Raw genomic sequence first — 16724 nt, 5'->3', positions numbered from 1 at the left:
GGGCAGCCGCCTGGTGTGACTCTGGGACATACAGTGGAGTGGGGAATCCATTCTCTGGAGGAATGAGAAACAGGTTCTGGCTCCAGGAAAATGCACATTTCCACGTGCTAAAAGCATCTTTGTGGGACATGTGCAGAGGGAAAGACAACAAAAGAGAAAGGCAGCTCTCGCAGCCACAGAGGCCGAGTGAGTGGCCAAGCCAGCACCGAGCCCAACCGGCATGCAAAGGGTGAAGCTTTTAGGCAAACGGAGGCCAGTGATCTCAGCTTCCCCCAGTCCTAATGCTCCTGAAAGGCTCTCTCCCACTCCCTGTAATTGGGCATCAGTAGTTAATGCAGTATTGACTGCATTACACGCTCCCGTGCCTCCCCTCGCTAATGCCAATTGCATCACCTTGTACAGTCACTGGCTTGCTTAGCCAATAGCCGTTAAAAGCAATCCAAATCATGAATCATATGGGAAACTTTTAGCAAGACACCGCCATCCAAGGAGACAATTTACAGTTGAGTTAATCTGGGTACATTAGTGAGACATAGATTCCGGACGACAAACCAATTTATGTTGTTTCCCTGTCCCGCTTAGTGATGCATGTGGGCAAATGAATGACAGGACAGGGAACAGAGAGAAGCACCTGCTTCTTAACCCAAGGCTCCATGAGGGGCTAGAGGAGACCCATATTTACAGACTCTCTGCCTAGCTGAGTTTGGGCAGGAAGGGGAAGCGCTGTCCCCAGCAGCGAAGAGGTGGCTGCCGCTGGGGTTGGCATTGTCCATGCAGATGGAGACCCTCCTCTTCTAAGCACAGGATGAGTGCCAGGCCTGGTCCCCACTCTGCCAGCCTCACAAGGCCTTTCCCAGACCTCAGCAGGCAGTAGTGCCCTCTAGGCTCTACCTTCCTGTCGACGGGCTGGGGTCTCTGCCATAGAACAGCGTCAGGGCCCACTCCTTGCTTCTACTCTGAGACTAGCAAGGTCCTGGCCAGTCTGCCAGGCAAGGCCCCCTGGACCCGCTGTGGTCCAGAGCATGATGGGATGCCCCAGGAGCTCCTGCTGCTCAGCACCCAAGCGTTGCCAAGAGCCTGCCCTGGAGGATCAACCGAGTCAGCTGTGGAGGCCCTGCTCATAGAGGTCATTAACAATTGAAGACTCTCTGTCTGGTCCTCCTCAGGCCAGCTCCACTCTCCTTAGGCATTTTTACTTATTAAAAATGCTCTAGGAAATCATGTCTGGTGTTTAGTTCCACAACCAGCCTGCTGCTCCCTGTGGCCACCCCAGTCTTCCTGCTGGGCCTATGCAGAGGCAGCTTATACCCAGAACCACCCTTCTCTAGCATGTACCTGGGGACCCCAGCATCCCAAGGGGGTATACTTAGCATCCTCCCTGTTCAGTCCCCCGCAATCCAAGGCTCTCACTATTCTTGGGGTCACTTGGACCCTCTGCTTTCGCCCCCTACTCAAAGACCTCTTATCCAATAGCTTGAGGGCTAACTTGGCTCTCTTTGTTCCCCTGGGACTGCAAGCCTCCCCAGAAAGGCCAGCTTGGTGCCAGTCCAAGTGCAGGTGCCAGAGGAAGAAGGGCTGTTTCTCCGGGAAAGTTGGAGCTGGGCTCCCTTTGCTGACAGGCAGGCCCGATGGCATTTAGAAAGCCCAAAGCCTGAGTTCCAGTAAAGTAGAAATGGCTAGGCTAAGAGTAAGCATCCAAATGAAAGCAATTAATCTTAAAACGTGAAGTTTAACCATTTGCAAAACAGATCTTTCCTCTCTGTGGTGGCCCTTCACTGCTCGACCTAATGGATTACTTTATTAATAATGCACTGTGCTTAAAAGCAAAAAAAAAAAAATTTTTTTTCTGACGATTCAATACTTCAGAAAGTCTCTTAAACCCGTTGCTACGGCAAAGCGATTGATATTTTATTATCTTTCAGAAGTGCAACATAAAAGCCCAGCAGCCCAGCAGAGCAAGAGCTTTGGTCCGTGGCAGCTGGCAGACCCAACTTCAACCAGAGGAGCCCCGGCCTTTTCCAACAAGATGCTGTCAGGTGGGGAAAAGGCATTGAGGGTGGTTAATAAGATCCCTAAGTCCCTGTTGTAGCCAGACAAAGGGTGCAAGGCTTCAGGCCCTTGGAACACACTCCTTGGGGGCCCTAGGGACCAATGCTGCCACCCAGCCCAGATGGCCACCTGCTGAGAGGGTTTATGTGCTGGGAAGAAATTTGGCAGCGGGTTTAGAGGGGCAGGTGAGTGGATCCAGAGCCTTTCTCCCTCCCCCAATTAAAGGTGCCAACTTCAAGGTTTCCTGGAACCAGGAGAAGCCAGGCTCTAACGGGGAGTGGAGGATGGATTTATGAGCAGAAAGGTTACTTTTGGAGGACAGCTCTGGCCACAAGAATCCAGTGGCTCCCAGGGCTCCAGTTGTCTGCCTTCCTTGTGCTGTAATGGGCCCCAGAGCCCAGAAGTATCAACCAGAGTGGGCACCATACTGTTTAGATTGCACAAGGTGGGTGACTGAGGGGCATCATGTGCTCTCTGCCATAAGTCTGGTGGAGATTCGGGGAAACACGCATGCCTGGGGTGGCTGAGGTGCACTGGGGCTGGAGGCAGGAGACTGGCTAAAATGACCTCCAGAGAGCCCTTCCGCTCAGGACTCATCTGAAAACCTTTAGTATCTGAGAGCTGAAGGCACTCTGGGGTGCTGGGACAGAGCTCCAAGACCTAGGGTTGAGGTGGTGGGGTCATCTTGTTGGCATAAGACCAATCTCCCTGCCTGAGGCCTCCCATGTATGGGCCTGGGTCTTTTGGATTTCTGACTTGGGCCAAATAACTGCAGCTAAAGACATACCCTAATTTCCACAGGCTCCCCATAGTAAGAGTGGCCCCAGATACCAAGGCAGGACCCTCTGCACTGGATTCTCCAAGCCCCTCATTTTACCAAGAGGGAAAGTGAAGTCTAGAGATGTACATGACTGGTCTGAGATAACACAGGGAGTTAGTGATGAAAGGAGCTAAATCAAGACCTCCTTCCTCCCTATCTGGCCTGAGCCAAGACCCCTTCTTTTCCTTTTCATTCTATACACAACTGCACTAGCCCAGACTTCTGATGGCCCACACAGGGCTCCAGGGGAAGGGTCCCTGAAAAGAGAAGGGTATATTGAAGATGGATGTCACACCCCAACTAGACCCTGGCAAGTGGATTCTTTTGGCCAGAAGCATTTAGTTTCTCTCCCTCTCTTACTATACACATATGGAGAAACTGCCTTCATGGGTTTACCAGCCACAGGGGTCCCCCACACACTACCCTCAGGCCAGACACTTTAAATGCCCTTCCCGGCTGGAGGTTTCAGAAGGTCATGGGGAGACCAGGGACATCAGCACATGGTACCAGCAAAGTGACCATCCGGTGTGACCTTGAGCAAGTCACTTAATCTCAAATTTTCACCCAATGACCATGTAAATAGCATGGCTGCCCTGGTGGGCACAGGGCCCAAGCCCAGCAGAGACTCATTAGAAGGACAGAGGATGGCCACCACAATCACTGTAAGAGGATTACCACTGACACAGAAAGCCCACCTTCTCAGTTCCTTACTAGTAGAAGGCAGGTGGCAGCATGGGCACCGACAATTACATACACATCTCCCTCCACTAACAAACAGAACAACTCTCACTTACAAGGCAGGAGAGCCAGGGAACCACCATTCTCCTGACCCTGGGGGTGTGCTTGGGTCACTGGGCACCACTTGGTTTTACTTTCAAGGCGGCTGGGTTCTCCACCTCTCCTGTGCACACCCGGGCACTTATTGCAGGGCATTCCCAATCAGGAAGGCTTTGGGTACGTGGCACCACCTGCTAGTGGCCTCCAGCAAATGGGCCCCTCGGTTCTGACCTTTAAGGTGCCCTGAGGCTCCTCACCACGGCAGATCCATGCTACTCTCCTGGGCCGCTCCTGCATGAGTGCTACTGGCCCGTGGCGGGACACTTTTTCCTCTGGGCCAAACTCCTGCCTCCGCTCTCAGGAGACAGAAAGATAGTGGGCCAGCGCAGAAGGTAGCTCTCGTTGTCACCGAGTCATATTCGCGGGCGGCTGTCTCCCCGAGCGTCCAGCCGGCCTTTCCTTTGCCGGCCGGGCACCGCAGGGCGGGCGCCGTCTTCCCGCGCGCAGCTCGCCGCAAAGCCCTGGAGTCCGATTCTCCCGAAGCCACCGATTTGCCCCGGCGCTCGGCGCCTCTCGGGTTACGCGGCGGCGCGAGGGTGATGGCTGCGGTGAGAGGAGCGGCCGCAAAGCCGAAAGGCTCTGCGCGAACGGCCGTTGCGCGGAGATGGGAGGGGGGCCGAGCCTCCCTGCGGCCCGCAGAGCACCACCCGGGCGTGTAGCGCGCCTGCCCGCCTCCGGGGCCCGGGGTGCACGCAGCCCGGGACTCACTCACCTCCCTCCTCCAAGCTCCGCGGACCCGTCCCTCGGCCCCAGCCCCCCAGCCTGCCTGCCTCCCTCCTGGCAATCCCAGCCCAGCCCAGCAGGTGCGCGCCCGTGTCCCCGCGTGTTTCCGCGCACCGTGGCGAGGGGCCCCGGGGTGCAGGGCGTCGGGACCCCCGCCCGCCACCTACCGTCCTCCTTGTCCAGCACCATCATCTCGGGCGCTCCGTGTCCAGCGGAGCTCGGCTCGGCCGGGAGAAGGGAGCCGAATCCGGGCGCGCTTCGGTGGGGCTGCCGGTCCTCCGGCAGCAAGCGGGCTCTAATTACCCGCTTGTCCAGCTCTTAACCTAGATTGCACTCAGCTAGAATTACATTCAGGAGTGAAGCACTTCGCAGATACAAAAGCAGTCTCACCTACTTTTGTGCCTCAGAATTGCAAGGAACTATGAACTGCAATTTAGAGAGAGAGGAGGAGAGAGGGAGAGAAGGGGAAAGAGAGGATCAGAGCCGTTTCTTTGATTCTCACCTTCTAAATGGCTCAATTTGCCCAGTATAATCTGTCTTAATGTAATTGCGTTTGATAGCTCATAACCCTGGCTCTGGCAACGACACAGCTTTCAGCCTCATAAAGTGTTTTCACCTCGGATTTAATCTGAATCTCAATCTAAAATTATATTCAAAGAGATGGGGGAATCTCGGCGGCCGTCTCCCGCTGCCTTTCTCCCTCAACGTATGAGGTTTGCACTCCTGCTACTGAATAAATGCACACATTTCCCAAGGCCCCCCTCCTTCCCGGGTTAATGGGGAGTGGAGACGCGCGGTGGCCCGGCTCCGCAGCGCCACCTGGAGGCCGCTCGGCCCCAGCTCGGCGCAGGGCTCCGCTCAGGACCCAGGGTCTTCATCTCTGAGATTTGAAGGGTGCACCACCAGTGTTGTCACTCCCAGCCTCCCAGCCTGGATTTCTGCTCCCCTCCCACCCAAGCATTCTTTCTCTGACCTCCTACCCTTCCTTCCTACCTGCTGTGCCCCTGGGGTTTCTGGTTGTTTCCTGGATTGTTAGGCAAAGTTAACCTTCTGCAGGAAACAAACTCTCTCAACATCTGAGTCTCACAGGACCACCTTTACCCTAGCAGTCCCCACAAAGCACCCTGATCCCATGGAGAGCAAGATCCTGTCTCAACTTCTCCCTGGGTAAACACAGCTTGGCCTTCTCATTCCTCAACCCACAAGTATTTATTGAGCATGTATTATGCTCCAAGCACTTATTCTAAGGCACTGGGGATACAGCAGTGAATAAAGCGAAGGTTCTTGCTATTACAGAATTGACAATTCTTGGTCTGTTACTCAGGAGGCAGGAAGGGAGACAGTGTCCAGCTCCTCTCCTCCTGAACCCTACTTCTCCCCAGAACCCTGGAGCTGTTGCCCAGGGTGCCTACTCCAGGAAGGCCACTCTTAATAATCAAGAGCTTTTTTTCTTTCTTTCTTGGAAGTACAGAGCTCCAGGATGGCATGGAAATCTTAATAGCTTTTCTCCAGCCCAAGGAGGGCTCCAGACAGATGTGTCGGAAGCTCAATTCCAGCAGTCACTTCTGAGGACTGGATCCAGGCAAGAAGGACACGAGTCCCTGGAGGGCAAAGGGCCGCCAGTTTGGTATTTCATTGTCTCTGCCTATTGCTAAGGCGGACCTTAGCAAGTCATTTTCTCTCTCTGGGCCTCAGCTTCCCTGTTGGTAAAGTGGGACACCTGCTCTTTTATCTCCAAGTTTGCTATGGGGATCAGATGAGATAATGTATGTGAATGTGCTTTGTAAACTGTGGCACCCTGGACAATGAGGGGGTTTATTGGGTACAAAGGAGACCTGGAGGCCAGGCCATGCCCCGTAAGCCCTGAGAGGCCCAATGCAGAGTACTTGACAGTGGTGGAGAGTGGGGGAGCTGGAGCAGTGCTGCAGTCCATCTTCCTCTATTCTAGGCAGGGAAGTCTGGCTTTGAGAAAACAGGAGAGAGGCTGCTTCTAATGAGATGCCTCGACTGCAGCTCAGAGGGTTTCGCTTTCCCCTTCATCTTGAATACTTAATCCTAATAGTCCTTGAGTATATTTGATGTTAAATATATCATTTTGCTCAGCCTGACCGTCCCTTAGGACTGTGAGCTTGATCTCTCCCCTGCCACTGCAACCAGAGCTGTACCTTGAGGGTGTAAGGGAGGCTTTGGCACTGCTGCCACTGGCCCATTTAGTGTCAGCCCCTCACCCCAGCCTGAGCTGGGGGCCAGTGTAACAAGCAATGGGCCTGACAGCCTAGCAAAGGGCAGCTTCTTGCCGTAGACACCTCTGCAACCAGGAGACATTCACTCCACAAGAGCTGCAGCTTTACTCCTGACCTCCCGGGCTGCTTCTCCTCACTGTCAGGATCTGGCCCTGACCCACAAACCAGGGGCCACTAGCTGGGGCCACTTTCCCACTCTCTTGTCCATGTGCTGTGCTTGGGACTCTGTCCCAACACCAGCTCCCCCAGCTGCCAAAGTACCCAATTGGCAGCCACACAGCCAGCATCCCTTTGGGAAGTCAGGAGCCCTGTGTCCCAACCCAGGGACTGGAGTAGGCCTGGGGCGCTGAGCAACGGGCTATGGCAGCAGGCTGGGTATGTCAGCAGGGGATTGGTACTGAGTGTGAAGGGCTGCTTGTGCCCACAGGTGGCTCTCTCCGCACTCCCAATTGTGAGCATTGAGCTCCCATGCTGATCTAAAGAGCCTCCACAGAGGTCTTCTGGTTTACAGAGCTAAGTCTTAGAGGGCTTGGGTGACCGGAACTCCCAGCCAGGAAGGGTCCTGCTGGGTTGGCAGAGCCAGATGTGAACCTCACTCATCCAGTGGCCTCCCTCTCAGTTCATGGGTAACTGCTGAGCAGGCAGGTAACTCCCATGCTCACGCTCACCCCCACCCAAGCACCTCCAGGTCCAGGGCCACGCCCACAACACCAGGATGGAATGCTCAGATCCCTGGGGCTTGGGGGAGATAGCTTGCACCTGACACATTCCACAGGTAAAGAGCACGTACTCTCACTTCACACTGCCAAAAGTGCTCCAAAATGCCCTTGAAATGCCTCTGGGGACAGCAGAGGCAGGCCACTTGATCAGCCCCCAAGGTTATGGTGAGGAGAAAGAGGGAGCTACTGGCTGCCTTACAAAGTTTGGGGCAGGTCCTAGCAGTTTGTCACTGCACCTGGAAGGAAAGTCCTGAGGAAGGGTTCCTGCATTGGGTTTGGGAAGGGGGCGGGGGAGACTTGGTGCCTGAGGGCCTGGGCAGACCAGATATTCCAGAACTCTTCAGTGGAGGCTGTCAGAAGTGCCTCTGCCTGAGGGCCCTGCTCCCAACACTGTGCAGCTGTCTCCAAGATGGGGTTACAAGCTGGTCTCACAGGTCCTGCTCGCAGAGGTATTCAAAGTGACAAGGGCCCCTTCCCTGTGGCCTCCAGAGTTGACAGGACAGAGTGAACCTACAGACTTTGCACTACCATCAGAATGCTTGCTGGCCAAATTCAGATGCCCTGCCCTGCCCCCTACTCACACAAAAGCAGCCCATGCACAGGAATTTGCAACCAGCTAGAGTGGAGAAATGCAGTCGGCATACTTTTCCTCCTTTGGTTTCTGGAAGCCATGGACAGGCCTCCTAGGAATTGCAGTTATAGTACATTAGGCCTTGTGGAGGCCTAGGCCGAACCCACACCCTAGAAAACAAGTCTCCCCCACCCTCCTTGTTGAAGGCCAAGCCACCCCTAAACAACAGGTCTGAGAAGGTTGTGGATGAAAACTGGACCGACTGTCTCAGTTTGCCCCGAAATGAACAGTTTCCCAGGATGCAAGGCTTTCAGTGCTAAAACCAGGACCGTCCTGAGCAAACCAGAACAGTAGATCACCACAGAGGGACATGGTAGCGTCGGACAAGGGACTAGTGGAGCCAGAGAGAAAGACCAGGCAGTTAGACCTTGCCCTACAGCCTGGCAGCTATCTCCCAACCCCAAATTTCCCAGCCTTCCTCAGGCTTCCTCTCCCAGGCAGTAAGGAACTGCTCTTGCCCCTGAGGATGGTTTATGGACCAGCAGGGCTGTGAGGTCGCCTGAGAGACTGGTAGTTAGAATGGGAAGGGTGTGAGTTGGGCCCAGGGCTGGATCCAATTTACTTATTCAATTTGGGGTGGGGGCTCTTTAAGAAAAGTAACACAGGGTTACCACTGAAGGACTGAAGATTAAACTTCATTAGCTTCAAGGTAAATCCGCCCCCGATTTGGATGTATGGCCCACCTTATCTACCCTAGCCAGCGGGGCACTTCCAGACCCGCTAGGCTGGGGGAACTGATGGTGAGCGCCCTCCCCAGCCCTGCCAGGGTGAAGCAGTGTCACCCATCCCGCAGCTATTAAGTTCCAGACCTGAGGGACCCCAGGACTGTGCTGGTTTGACTGCACTCTCACCCCCAGGTTCTCTGGGCATCCCCCTGGGGGAGCCATTTCCCAGTCGGGTGCAGAGGGGAGGCGGGCGTGCAGACACCCAGGAGCACGGTGGAGGGGGCGGCTCAGAGGGGGAGGGTAGTCAGCACTGCGGTGAAGCCCGCGGCGCGGGTCGGAGGGGCACTCCCCATGCCTGCAAGGCAGCAAGAGCCAGTGAGAAAGTTCCTGGCTGGAGCGTCCGGGGCTAGCGGGCTCCAGGTGGCCCGTGGGACTTCCTAACCCCCCTGAGGACCCTCGGGGGCTGAGCCTGGCACCCCCGCCACAGACACTCGCGCGCACATCCCGCCGCCGCTTCCGGGAAGCAGCTCAGCGGCTCACCCGCCGGAGGCGCCGGGGCCCGCGCAGGGGGCGCTGCCGCCGCGAGCGGGGTGGCCTCGGCTGGGCCCGCGCCGCCGCTGCCCCTCCCTGCGCCCCACGCCCCGCACGTTCCCGGGCACCTACCGTCCTCCTGGTCCAACACCATGGTCCCCCGGCGGCTCCAGCCCGGCACCCGCCGAGGACAAGGAGGACGCGCGGGTCGGACTCCGGCGCCGCCCGCTTGCGCTGCTTGTGCCGGCCCCGCGCGGGCTCCGCGCCCCGCGAGCGGCGGATGGGGGCGGGCGGACAGGCGCCGCGAGCTCAGCCCGCGGGCAGGGAGGGCAGGAGGGCGGGGGCGCGTCGGCCGGGCGGGTACCGCGGGAGCGGCGCGAGAGCCGCTGCCCGAGCGGGCCGAGACCGAGCTCACGCCCGTCCTCTCTCCACGCCCGCCGCGCTCTCCGCAGCCGAGGGAAGCCAGCGTTTCCCAGGGCCCCTCAGATTCCCCTGTTAATTAAATCAATTCATTATGCTCAGATCTGATTAGCGGCCCTTCCCCCCTTTGAATCAATTATTCAATACACAAACATAATTGCTTGGGCCAGAGGTGCCCGCCATTAGCTTATTTAACTCCAAGGACACTAATTACCCGCAGGGCACGGGAACTTTTCTCATTAATTCTGACAAAACACAAAAGCACAGCCAGAGTGTGTGCGTGCGTGTGTGTGTGTGTGTGTGTGTGTGTGTGTGTGTGTCCGCATGCCAGAGTTAGGGCTGTGTATGTGAGCTGAAGAAGAGACAGGGGGTGGCGGAATGTGTGCCATTGCGGGTGGGAGTTTGGGGGTGTCGTTCTGAACCTGTGACCCTGTCGTTGTGAGTGTGGTACTCCGTGCGTGTGACCGTGAGGGGGAGACTATGTGTGCATCGGGTTGGGTGTGGCTCTGGGGCTCGGGGTGTGGGCCAGAGTTTGAGACCCAGCACAGGAATGTATGAGATTGTGTGAGGGCTTCTGTGTGTGACTTTGTGAATGTGACTTCTGGGCTACTCTGGCAGGCGCCCCCACCCTCCTTCTTTCTTCATGATTGCCCTGCCATTGCCGGCTGAACGCTCAAACCACGGGGGAAAGTGCAGACTATAGAAGAGAAACCCAGGAGGACCAAGAGGAGGTGGGTGGGTGATGCTGGAACCAGGCACAGGGTCTTCCTTTCGCCCTCACTCGTGTGGGCGCTGGCCGGGCTGTGCTCCTTCTCCCCCAGTTATAAACCCCAGGTTCCCATTACCCCCTTCCTTGGCCCTCTCACTGCCCATCCAAATATTTTTTCCACTCCACTTTTATCCCAAATCCTTGCATCTCAGCCCCCACCCACATTTCCACAAGTGCAGGACACTCAGTCACACCCCAGCCCAATTCCATCCATCCTGTACCTAGTTCTGCGCGTCCTTGTCTGCAAGGCTGAACAGAGGGTGTGCCTATGGTTGACCAACTTCTCCACATTTTACCTCCCAGGAAATCTCTATTGAGAGAGAGGAGTGAGAGAGCCCACAGAAGCAGGGACACAGAGGGTAATTGATTCCCCCAAATTAGGTTTCTGCTTTCTAAAGACCAGCATTGTTCCTGTTCTCAATGTGCACAGAGGTATTGAAGATTTCCTTTTTGTTTCCTCAGGCAATGAATGAGCTTAATCCATTTGGCTTTATAAATCAGGAAACTAATATTCACTCCTTCCATAGCAGCTTTTTAAAAAATTTAATTGCTGGGGGAGGCACAATTTGTCACCCTTATGCTGCCCTCAAGCCCCCACTTATAAAAACACATTCTGATTGAGGGGTGGAGAGAAGGCTGGTGGGGGAGAGCTCATCCTGATTCCCCCTGCCCTCCTCCATCCTTGTACATGGACCCATACAGTAAGTATCTGGAAAAGTTTGTGAAATGGTTGATTGAAATATACTCAATTCAGTGAAGAAAAGGGGTGGGGGCTGTTCAGAGGTGCTCTTCAGAATGATCTCCCAGATCTGCGGCTTTCAATCTCCCACTAGCACTGAATGTAGCCATGCCATGCCCAGGTTTGGCAAATCCTCCTCCTCACCATCCTGCGCAAGCTTCTTCAGTCATCTTCCTGTTGCCAAAATCTGACCCTGCTACTCTCCTGCTCAAAATCTTCCAAGGCTCCCCACTGTCCATAAGACAAAGCCCCAACCACTTATCCTATCATTTCAGGCCCTTAGTGAGATCTGGAGAAGGCTTTGTGAGCATCATTACCCTTCATTTCAATTCAATTGAGACATACCTATCAACAAAAATCTTATACTTCTGTCCCTTCTTGACCGCATTAATGCAATTGCACACACCCTGCAGGTTCCTGCTCCAATGACTCTTCTCATGGCACCATTCTGTATAGAAAGCCCTTGCCCACCTCTCCAAGTCCTCTGAGGAAACAGCTCCCCTATGTTTCTCTAGGTGGGTGTCTCTGTATGGAGGCTTGGTTGCTGAATGGTGTGTAGATTATTTCATTGAATTCTGGGGGATAAGATCAGCCCCTGAGATCGTGATTTTAGTTCTCCTCTGGAGTTGAGGGACAGATATGGTATCAAGAGACTATACTGGGTCACTAGAGAAAATGGAAACTGCAGAGGCAGGAGAGGAGTTAGATACAAGAATGGGGACTCAGAAGGAGAGACCTTGGTTGGGCACCATCTTTTTTCCCAGGATCTCAGATGGCATTGGACCAGAATACAGGCACGTGTTTCCTCTGGAGGCCCACTAGTTGGATCTCCATGGTGTTTAGTTCTCTGTGTAACTGGGCATGGCCTCTCCCTCAATTGGTGCCAATTGTTCCCTGCACTAGGGCAAGAGGCCAAAGGGTGCTGGAATTCTGTCCTCTCTCTGCTCTCCAAGCCATATGCCTGGCATGGGCAGCACCCACCCAGATAGGGCACCTTTTGCAAATTTGCACAAAGGCACCACATGGACTAGTATGGCCCTTGCAATTGGGTATCTCTGTTTGACCAGAGTTCACACTCAGGCCAGCCTGAGTGGAGAGCACCCGGCCTCACCTATGCTAGCCCTCATTCACACCAAGGGCATGTGTGAGCTCTTCGAAGACCAACCTCCCAGTTTTCATAGAGAAAGAGAACATTCAGAGAGCTTAGCCATCATGGAGTGGTCAGAGGTACTGAAACAGATCCAAGGCCCATCTCTGAATTTATATGGGGCTCCAAGCCCTGGTGAAAGACACTGAACATCATCTACAGCTGAGATTCAGATATGGACAGACCTACTGTAACAACCAAGGTCCCCAACAGGCGTCATGCTGGACGAGAGACAGTGAGGTTCCTGAGAGTGGGGCGACTAGACTGAGCAGCAACGTCTGGAGTTTGGAGGGGTAGAGCTGGGCCTGACTTACTCCTAACCAGCACTCTGAGAAGAAGAAGGCAGTGGTGCAAATGAAGAACTAGGTCACTAATGGCCCTACCGCTTTGCTATGGGATCCCCCTCTGAAAGAACTGGTCACTAGAAGCAAAAAGTATGTTCCTGCTGGGCTGAGAAGGACAAGAGCAGCTAGGGTCAGCAGCTTGGTGGCATTGGTGGCAGCACATGTATGGAATGGACCCAAAGATGCAAGAGCATCGGACAGCAGCTCTAATTATATGGGAGGCATCTATCCCCTAACCTATCAACCCCACCTCCCAACTCTGGGATTGTTAGAGTGAAAATGACTTATTCAGAAATCTAGTGGTGTCCAGAGGGTACTTGGGTTTTACATGTAAGCTTTCCTAGAAGGTCTCATAACTTTTTGGAGAAGACGATCCTGAAGAGGAGAATCAGAGCATTAGAATTTGGGGCTATTTATTGTAAATGTGTGAAATCTGTTGTAGTTACATGATGGGCATGAAGAGAAAGGCTGTGTGAGCAAGAATGGACCAGAACAGTAATAGAGGAGCAGCCCCAACTGTCAGCTTTGACTGGTGGCCGTGGAGCTCAGCAGCAGTTCAAAGAGCACGACTACATCACTGCCAGGAAGACCAAAGGCTTTGCTCCCACTGCCCCTCCCCGCCTGGAGGGCCTCCTGAATCCACACTTGCCCTCCCACCCCATGCTACTGAGCTTCTCTTTCATTTCTCTTCTCTTCTCCCTAAGTGTCTGGTCCACCTGTTCCTTTCCAGTCTCAGCAGATGACATCACCTCCTTCCTTACTGAGATGAGAGAAGGCCCTCCTCCTCCTACCTCTAAGTCTAGGCTCCTACCTTCACCTTCAGCATCTGCAACAGGCACCTTGTCACAAACACCTTCCTTCCTGAAGCACTGGAGAACGGCCTGCCACTACTGGGATTCTGTCCCTTAGCATGTGCTCTGGCCCATCTGCTACTACCTGCAGTAGGTTCCATTAGCTCCCCCCCTTCCCTTCACTCTCCCCATCCTGCTGGACCTTTCACTATAGCAGGCAAACAGACTCTGGGGTCTCACCCAGAACGAACAAACAAATGAATTCCCTGGACCGCACATCTGCCTGAGATACTTCGCTATCTATTTCCCCTTGTTGTTGTGCTTCCTCGCCTCCACTCTCTCTTCACCTGCTCCTATCTGACTTTAGTCTCCACAGGCTTGCCAAGGTCACCAGTGACTTTTATGTCACTAAAGGATTATTTTCAGCCTCACCTTACCTCACCTCTCTGCTTTTAATGCATTTAATTCGTTTCTTCTTGAACATGTTTCTTCCCTAGACTAACACATTCTCTGGGTTTTCTGCCGACCCCCATGGATGTTCCCTTTAGTCTTCATTGCCAGTTTCACCTCTTTCACCCAGCCTTTAGCTGTTGGCGTTCCCTACAACTGGGTGCTAGGCCTTCCTGGAAAACCTTCACCCTGGGGTGCCATCCACAGTGCCAGCGTGTGTGACATTTACTCAGGATCACCCCTTTGAGTTCTACTCCAGTATTTCCAAATGGCCCCTTGACATCTCCACTTAGATGTCTCACAGGTATCTTAATTTTGAAATCCAGATTGAACCCTTGTTTTTTTTCCCAAATCTTCTTCATCTTGTTTCAGTAAATCATTTAGTTTTTAATACCAGAAATCTGGAAGTAAAGCAGGATTTCAACCAAGCCAGCAAGAGTAAACAAAAGAAAGAAAGAAAGAAAGAAAGAAAGAAAGAAAGAAACAGAAGTGGAGAAGAAGAAACAGCAAATTCATAAAATAAGTTGGAATAAGCTAAGTATATCATATATTACACTAAACATGAAGAGACTGAATTTCCCTATCAAAAAACAGATTGTCTGAGTAAGTTAAAAACTAAAATACAGCCAAATGCTGTTTACAAGAAAAACAAGGTGACAAAGACTGAAAATAAAGCAATGGACAAAGCTATACTAAGCAAATGCAAGCAGAGAAGGAATAAGAACAGCAATGTTAATGTCAAACAAAGCTAACTTCCAAGCCAAATGCATAAACTGCTTGGGAATTAAGAAACACTCCCTTAAATTACTACTGGGTCAAAAATAAAATCAAAATTGAAATTGCAAATCATTTAGTAATGAGAAAGAGAACACAGCATACCATACAGAACTTAATGGTACATAGCTGTACTCAGAGGAAAAAAATATAGCCTTAAATGTTTGGGGTTATTTCTATTTATTTATTACAGGTATAATAGAGGTCTTCATAAATAGTTGCATCTTAAATGCTTTTAATATTTTTTAAAATGCTGAAAGCAAATTAACTAGGTATTTAATCTAAGAAATTAGAAAGAGAACAAACTAAGCCTAAAGAAAGTAGAAGGAAATTAATAAAGTTAAAATCATAAATTAAGTAAATAAAAAATAAACAAATAATAGAGAAAATAATTAAAAGAAAAAGTCAAAATGTCTGAAATTTTTGAAAAGATCAACACAATAGATAAACCCTTCCAGGCAAATCTGGTTAACACACACACACACACACACAAGGAAATATAAATATAAATATAAGTATAAATATAAATATTAGGTATACAAGAAGAGTTATGTCACAGGTACAGAAAAGGTTAAAGACCTATAACAATAATGTGTATAAGCCTATAAAAATAAATGTGAAAACCTGGAGGAAACAGAGGATTTCCAAGCAAAGTAGAAAGTGATCAAAATTGAGCATAGAAGTTGAAATCCTGAACAGGCCAATAAACGGAAGAGATTTTTTTTTTTTTAATTCTTTTTTTTTTTTAATTAAATTTATTGGGGTGACAATTGTCAGTAAATTTACATAGATTTCAGGTGTACAATTCTGTATTACATCGTCTATAAATCCCATTGTGTGTAAGGAAGAGATTTAAAAAGAAATGATAGGGGCAGCTGGATGGTTCAGTTGGTTAGAGTGAGAGCTCTCAACAACAAGGTTGCCAGTTCAATTCCCACATGGGATGGTGGGCTGCGCCCCCTGCAACTAAAGATTGAAAACGACTTGGAGCTGAGCTGCGCCCTCCACAACTAGATTAAAGGACAACTACATGGAGCTGATGGGCCCTGAAGAAACACACTGTCCCCCAATAAAATTTATAAAAAGAAAGGAAGGAAGGAAGGAAGGAAAGAAGGAAGGAAGCAAAAAGGAAGGAAGGAAGGAAGGAAGGAAGGAAGGAAGGAAGGAAGGAAGGAAGGAAAGAAAGAAGGAAGGAAAACTCTGCCATTAAAGCATAAGATATCATCTGATCCAACAAGTCCATTTCTGGGCGTATACCACAAAGTCTTGAAGAGATCATTTGTACACCCCTGTTCATAGCAGCATTATTCACAATAACTAAAAGGTGGAAGCAACTTAAGTGCCTGTCCATAGATAAGTGGGTAAACAAAATGTATATCCGTGCAATGGAATATTATCTAGCCTGAAAAAGGCAAGAAATTTTTACACATGCTGCAATGTGGATGAACCTTGAAAATAATTATGCTAAGTGAAATAAGCCAGCCTTAAAAAGACACATACAATATGATTCCACTTATAGGAGGTAATGGAAATGGAAGTGAAGAAACAGATAATTTACAATAGTGACAAAACTATAAGTTACTCAGGAATGATTTTAAACCAACAATCATCACAAAGGTGAAGGTCTTCGTTGAAGAAAGTCGTGAGATCATATTGAAGGACATATAAAAAGATCTGAACATACAGAAAGACAACAATGTTTTAAAGAAAAGACTTATTCTTACAAAAAGTAAATCCTTTAAAATGAATATAGAGATTTAATGCAATTTCTATTAGGATCCCAAATAAAAATGTTTTTTAAAAACTGTAAAAAATACATTAATTTGAAGTACATTTGAAAAATAAATATCTGGGTCTAGTTAAGAAAACATGAAAAGAAAGACTAGTTCAACATTGGCATTATTAGATAATAAAACATACTACAAAGCCACCATGATCTGAAAAGTATGGGGTAAGTCAGGGAGAGATAAATAGACCAGAGGACCAAAGAGCCAATAAATAGATCTAAATATAAAAAGGAAGTTAATATACGACAAAAGTTGCATTTCAATTCTTCAGAGAAAAATACTTAA

General features: G+C 50.9%; 1 protein-coding gene across 2 annotated transcripts in view; it reads right to left on the bottom strand.

Moving 5' to 3' along the window:
- Positions 1 to 9846, bottom strand: part of LMO1 (LIM domain only 1) — a 41421-nt gene extending 31575 nt beyond the window's left edge. Inside the window, exons 1-2 of one of the 2 annotated variants that reach the window (XM_081063374.1) lie at positions 9351 to 9843; positions 4597 to 4855 (exon numbers count right to left, since the gene is read on the bottom strand). In XM_081063374.1, the coding sequence (XP_080919500.1) occupies positions 4597 to 4621 (25 nt within the window). In that variant the 5' untranslated portion in view covers positions 4622 to 4855; positions 9351 to 9843. Of the gene's footprint in view, positions 1 to 4596; positions 4856 to 9350 lie in introns of both variants that reach the window. The other variant, XM_081063375.1, reaches the window with a different exon arrangement.
- Positions 9847 to 16724: the final 6878 nt, after the last annotated feature.

This window comes from Rhinolophus hipposideros (genome assembly GCF_964194185.1).
Source record: "Rhinolophus hipposideros genome assembly, chromosome: 10".
Classification (NCBI taxonomy): Eukaryota; Metazoa; Chordata; class Mammalia; order Chiroptera; family Rhinolophidae; genus Rhinolophus; species Rhinolophus hipposideros.
This window is presented reverse-complemented; position numbering and strand designations above follow the sequence as displayed.